This window comes from Ostrea edulis, chromosome 10, assembly GCF_947568905.1.
Source record: "Ostrea edulis chromosome 10, xbOstEdul1.1, whole genome shotgun sequence".
NCBI lineage: Eukaryota > Metazoa > Mollusca > Bivalvia > Ostreida > Ostreidae > Ostrea > Ostrea edulis.
The window spans coordinates 6,275,194-6,281,949 of NC_079173.1; the positions used below are offsets into that span (position 1 = coordinate 6,275,194).

At 35.3% G+C, this 6,756-nt stretch overlaps 1 protein-coding gene across 1 annotated transcript; it reads right to left on the bottom strand.

Annotated features, from left to right (window-relative positions):
• Positions 1–375: 375 nt before the first annotated feature.
• On the bottom strand, positions 376–4,579 carry LOC125666627 (uncharacterized). The gene is made up of 2 exons (XM_048899823.2): positions 4,408–4,579; positions 376–2,428 (listed from the first exon to the last, which is right to left on the bottom strand). The coding sequence occupies exon 2, from the start codon at positions 1,828–1,830 to the stop codon at positions 751–753; it is 1,080 nt and encodes a 359-aa protein (XP_048755780.2). The 5' UTR covers positions 1,831–2,428; positions 4,408–4,579; the 3' UTR covers positions 376–750.
• Positions 4,580–6,756: the final 2,177 nt, after the last annotated feature.

Sequence of the window (6,756 nt, forward strand, 5' to 3'; positions counted from 1 at the left end):
GAAATGCGCATCTGGTGCATCAAAATTGGTACCGTACAAATTTTACATTACGACCCCTGGGTCGAGGCCTTTGCTGGTGGACCGTTAGTCCCTGAGGGTCTTAACAGCCCAGTAGCTAAGTACTTCGTTACTAGCTTGAAATTACGGTTTTCATTTCAAAATTAAGGATTATCTCCTTCATGCATAGCTCTGATCCTTGGACGAATTTGGCTCCAGTTTTTGGCACTCTGGTTTTCCTTTGATCTCTTACAAGTTTATTGTTATTTCGAATTTCCAAAATTTCGGCTTTTGTATCACTGAAGAGAAATAATTTGTCGACATGCGCATGTGGTGCATCAAAATTGGTACATGTACCGTTTAAGTTTGACATCATAATAACTTATTCATGTTCATTTGCATTTCATGATTCACATGTGTTCAATTGCATATCGATATACAACTAGTAATACATTTAAATTAGTTAACAATTCACTAAATTGAATGTTTCACAAGATATAATAAAACAGATATTGTAAGATATGATGGCTAAAAAGCAATGAGAGACTAATGTTCAGTCAGTAGTAACACAAAAACAAGTAAACGTTACTGACACATCACAAACTGGGCTGTAATTAACACAGGGTTGTAATTAAAAATCAGATATAATTAATAAGCAGATGCAATCAAGACCAAGCTGTATATAGATTTAATTAACCTAGTGTTTAGATGTGTAATTAACACTGTGTTTGAGATATGTACTTAACACCGTGTTTATAGATATTTGATTTTCTTCACTTTAGCAGTAACATGCTCAGCCACAAAGAGGTTGTCTCTGATGTCCACACATAAACCCCATGGAGTGCATAAATCACAGTTTTGAATGTAACGGAGGAATTGACCGTCCTGATCTAGGATGTGGATACGGTGATTGTCAATGTCTGCTGTCAGGATGTGACTCTGGCTGTCTGTAGTGATGCCGACTGGATCAAATGATTGCTTGGTATTAGAGGGATGACCAGTGTATCTAAATCTAAGTTTTCCTGATTGATTGACCACCACGACTGCTTTAGCTCTACAGTCAGCCACACAGATATCCAGGTTCCTGTTTTCACTGATGTATTTAGTGTTATAACCAGGTAAATAGAGAGGTCGACCCTTATCATCAAACTGAATAGTTTGTGTCTCTGTGGAGCCAGAGTAACGCACAACTTTGGATTGTTTTCTATCGTCACTCTCCATGGCAACCAGGAGATCATCAGAGAAGGTACTGCAGACATAGAGCGGTTTCCACATCTGTAGTCTGATCATGGTATGTATCTGTTCATTCTTCACTAGGTTTACAGTTTTATTGTAATTATCAGTATAAACAAGATCTCCGTCCCGTGTCACTGCTATGTCCCATGGTTCGTCCCCTGACTCGGTTTGTATTGATGTCAGTAGTTTACCCTGAAGGTTGAGGAGCTTCATGATGTTGCAATCCCCACATGTCCAGACTTGTTCTTCACTGACACAGCTAACACTGAATAGATAGTCATACCCAGTGTCTATGGTGGCGGTAAGACGCGGGTCATCAAGCAGTGGTTTGACTGGGGGAGGCGATGCAGCTTCTGCTGACTTCACTGTGTCGCCATGTTCTTCTGTGTTAACAGATAATGATAGCAGAGAACAAACTATTTGATTAAGCTGATCTTTGTTTATTTTCTGAGGAGTAAAACTGGGTACTGTAACTCGGACTTTAGGCGGTAATGTTCTAAATTCGGAATTCCTAGATTTGTAGGTAGAGGTTAAGGAGACGTTATTTGATTTTAGGATTGATTTCAAGTCAGACATGATCTGTTTGAGTTCAGTCATTTTCTGTAATTTCCTTTGTATTTTTATGCAGGGTAGATAGGTGTTTGTTTTTATCTCCAAAATGTCATATTTATGTTGGTTGACAATGGCGGTAATCTCTTGGTGCCAGACTTCTCCTTGTTGGTCAGTCGCTGTTGTCAATTTTCTGTAATTTGTTTCTAACTCGGATTCCTCACTTTAGACATCGGACGCCATTTCTTCATATCAGGGATAAATCCTGGTCACGAGTTCTTCCAAATCATTTTGTAAAGTTTGTATTTTAGAGCTGAGTTTTTTCAGAATATCTAATATATATTGATCTTTGTGTTTACCAGAGGAAACGCAGGTAGAACAGACAGGAATGTTACATTTCTCACAGTAATGTTACATTGTTCATCGGCGTGGTCTGGACATTTTGTGTAATTAGGAGGAGGCGTTCCGTATTTATAGGGCACGACGAATCCGAGAGGTGCTCCCCAACACAGACCTTGCATAGGTTTATATGACAAAGTTCACAGTGACTTTGTAGGTGGGCAGTTTTACAGGAGTCACACAGTAGGATGATCTGGGCTCAGCCCAACCGGTCAATTTCTGATGTTTTGATCACATGAGAAGCTCACTGTCAATAATAATATTTTGACTGGTTGAACCAAATAACTAGCTAGAATTAAAATGTATAATATAAACTGCGATCATTTACATTCGAGTCATCAATATACTAAAGTCACCCCATTCAGAAGTATATGTAGCTGCATATATGTAAGCTCCCTGATAAAACATTGGGACAAACCTTTGATTTAAAGTGACTGGCTCACGATTTTTGAAAAAAAAGATTTTGCATTTTCGATGTTAAACGCCATTAAAAATATAACTCATTTAATGTTGACCGCCAAAATTTTGACCTGAATGCAAGAATGAAAGCAATATTTTAGCCTTAAATCTGTGTTATGTAAACAAAGAATCGAGTCTTTCTATGTATACAAACAAACAAGTGAAATATTAATTTTGTAATATAAAGCATCTTAATATTGCATAGTCACAAATTTTAACTTTTAGATGACACATTCTACACTGTACCCAAAGAATGCTTGGAATGTGAAAGATAAAATAAACTTAGATCAATATCCATTTCTTTTGAAAATTTCGTAAACGATTATATACCGCAATCTTTGTTTACAAAACAAATAATAAATTCTTTAAAATGAACTCTGATAATGTATAACCTCAATATTTATGCGAAATCTTTTAAACATATTAGACAGTAGGTTTTGATCATTAAAAGTGAGAAACAAAATTTGGGGGAAATCTTGAATCAGTCCCTTTAAGGCGCAGATAAAGTCATTGAGGTCTAATATCGCAGTATTCTAAATGGCTTAGTGTAAAGTGCTGCTTCGGGCGCCCCCAACATACCCTAACTGAACCTCCAAAACGGAGAGGGTGGAATCTCTTAGAGACTGTAGAGCTACTGAAGTGAATTTCAATACACAGCTTATCATGTCTCCCATTTCAATTCCTTGTGTCAATGTAGACTGGTTTTGTGCTGTCCAATAGACATTACAGTACAGACCCAATCTAATGTATCAAACAAACATGAAAGATAAAAATTCAAAAATTGATATATGCTCTACATCTCAATAATAACGCATCTGTCAAAAACTTTCTGTATCATTTACTGAGCTGAAATTCAAGATCGTTTTGTGTCTTGTTTAACGCCCCACTCGAGAACCACGACCAGTGAGGGCCTTCAATTTTTGGTCTATGCTCGGCACTTACGACCATTGAGAGATCTTTAGAGTGTTACACCTACTGTGACACGGGACATCCGTATTTAAGGTCATCTCCGAGGACCCGGGACATGAAATATAGCAATAAGAAAAATGGCAATATAACACACGTTTTCCTTGCTAAACAGGACACACATATCGTGATCAACAGGAATATGTTTGCAAATTGAAATTGTAAATGGAAGCTAAAGGGTGTTGTACCGGAGAAAGAAATGGCAAAATAATAATTTAATCGTCCATGTGTACTCTGGATCACCAGAGAAATATTTAAGATAACACAGTGTTAGAGTTAAACAAAAACAGCACGTGGGTCAGATATGACAATTTGGAGGACCCCGAGACAGCATTTTACACCAAGCCCATGTTAGGTAGCCTGTTTTATCTGTAGCTGCAGATCTGCAATTCACTGGGAAAATACTGGATCAGACAGCTAAAGATCTGCAACTCTAGATGAGAAAATACTGGATCAGACAGCTAGAGATCTGCAACTCTAGATGAGAAAATACTGGATCAGACAGCTAAAGATCTGCAACTCTAGATGAGAAAATACTGGATCAGACAGCTAGAGATCTACAACTCTAGATGAGAAAATACTGGATCAGACAGCTACAGATCTACAACTCTAGATGAGAAAATACTGGATCAGACAGCTACAGATCTACAACTCTAGATGAGAAAATACTGGATCAGACAGCTACAGATCTACAACTCTAGATGAGAAAATACTGGATCAGACAGCTACAGCTGAATCATATGATATTATCATCAGATCCATCTCATTGATCACACTAATATGATATCAATTTTGTCTCACCTGTAAATCCAACACGGCCTCCCTGTTATTTCGACGTTCAATGTAGTTCTGCCGTTAAATGTCAGCCTGTATACACTATCTACGTAAATAGTTTTAAAGTTTGTTTTGAGCTCTTTCATATTAGGTATACACTGTACGTAGCTATGTCAACATTTACGTCAGACTATTTCATCGTTTCAATATATGTTTAACTTCCTTTATTATACTTCGTGAATAAGATGATCTGGTGTTATACATAAGCAATAGACTGTTTCACGATAATTTCGGCACAGGAGAATAAATCATTTTTATATAAAAGTCTAAGTGTTTACCTTTAATATATTTTGGAGGTCTTATGTGGTTGATTCGTCAGATGACTTGTTTAGAATTGGTGTTAATGAAATTGAATTAGGGCTTTAGTTCTCGCTGAGTTGTACGAGAGCGAGAAAAGAAAAGAACACTGTTCGCGCGACGCACGTCAATCTGCACATAATGACAATAAACCCGTGCTATCCGACTTTTATAAAGAAAATTTAAATCAAATATCAGTTTTAGAAAACTTAAATGTATGTTGCTTAGTTTTGGTTGAATTTCTTACCTTTTAGGATTTTGTCTGTTGAAAGAAACAAAACTTGACAAAGTAGATTATGTTGCTTTGTAGTTTTAAGATGTTGCTATTGGTGGTTTTAAGATGTTGGCACCAGTTTGTCATACTCATTGTCAAGGTAGATCTGGTGGCATATGTGTATTTGTTATGTGTGTCTTTGTTATGTGTGTTTGTTCTATGTGTTTTTATTATGTGTTTTTTTTATGTGTGTTTATTATGTATTTTTGTTATGTGTGTGATTGCTATGTGTGTGTTTATTATATGTCTTTGTTATGTGTGTTTGTTATGTGTGTTTGTTATGTGTGTTTGTTATGTGTGTGTGTTATGTGTGTGTGTTATGTGTGCTTGTTATGTGTGTGTGTTATGTGAGTGTTTGTTATGTGTGTGTTTGTTATATGTGTTTGTTATATGTGTTTGTTATGTGTGTGTTTGTTATGTGTGTGTTTGTTATGTGTGTGTTTGTTATGTGTGTTTGTTGTGTTTTTGTTATGTGTGTCTTTGTTATGTGTGTTTGTTATGTATGTTTGCTATGTGTGTTTTTGTTATGTGTGTCTTTGTTATGTGTGTTTGTTATGTATGTTTGTTATGTGTGTTTTTGTTATGTGTGTATTTGTTATGTGTTTTTGTTATGTGTGTGTTTGTTATGTGTGTTTGTTATGTGTCTGTTTGTTATGTGTGTTTGTTATGTGTGTGTTTGTTATGTGTGTTTGTTGTGTTTTTGTTATGTGTGTTTGTTATGTGTGTTTGTTATGTATGTTTGCTATGTGTGTTTTTGTTATGTGTGTCTTTGTTATATGTGTTTGTTATGTGTGTTTGTTATGTGTGTTTGTTATGTGTGTTTGCTATGTGTGTTTTTGTTATGTGTGTATTTGTTATGTGTTTTTGTTATGTGTGTGTTTGTTATGTGTGTTTGTTATGTGTGTTTGTTATATGTGTTTGTTATGTGTGTGTTTGTTATGTGTGTGTTTGTTATGTGTGTGTTTGTTATGTGTGTTTGTTGTGTTTTTGTTATGTGTGTCTTTGTTATGTGTGTTTGTTATGTATGTTTGCTATGTGTGTTTTTGTTATGTGTGTCTTTGTTATGTGTGTTTGTTATGTATGTTTGTTATGTGTGTTTTTGTTATGTGTGTATTTGTTATGTGTTTTTGTTATGTGTGTGTTTGTTATGTGTGTTTGTTATGTGTCTGTTTGTTATGTGTGTTTGTTATGTGTGTGTTTGTTATGTGTGTTTGTTGTGTTTTTGTTATGTGTGTTTGTTATGTGTGTTTGTTATGTATGTTTGCTATGTGTGTTTTTGTTATGTGTGTCTTTGTTATGTGTGTTTGTTATGTGTGTTTGTTATGTGTGTTTGCTATGTGTGTTTTTGTTATGTGTGTATTTGTTATGTGTTTTTGTTATGTGTGTGTTTGTTATGTGTGTTTGTTATGTGTCTGTTTGTTATGTGTGTTTGTTATGTGTGTTTGTTTTGTGTGTTTGTTATGTGTGTTTGTTATGTGTGTTTGTTATGTGTGTTTGTTATGTGTGTTTATTATATGTGTTTGTTATGTGTGTTTATTATATGTGTTTGTTATGTGTGTTTGTTATGTGTGTTTATTATATGTGTTTGTTATGTGTGTTTATTATATGTGTTTGTTATGTGTCTGTGTTATGTGTGTGTTTGTTGTGTATGTTTGTTATGTGTGTTTGTTATATGTGTGTTTGTTATGTGTGTGTGTGTTACGTGTGTTCGTTATGTGTGTTTTTTATGTGTGTGTTTGTTATGT

Excerpts from the sequence above, each read along its gene's own strand:
- LOC125666627 (XM_048899823.2), bottom strand. The coding sequence starts at position 1,830 with ATGACTGAACTCAAACAGATCATGTCTGACTTGAAATCAATCCTAAAA.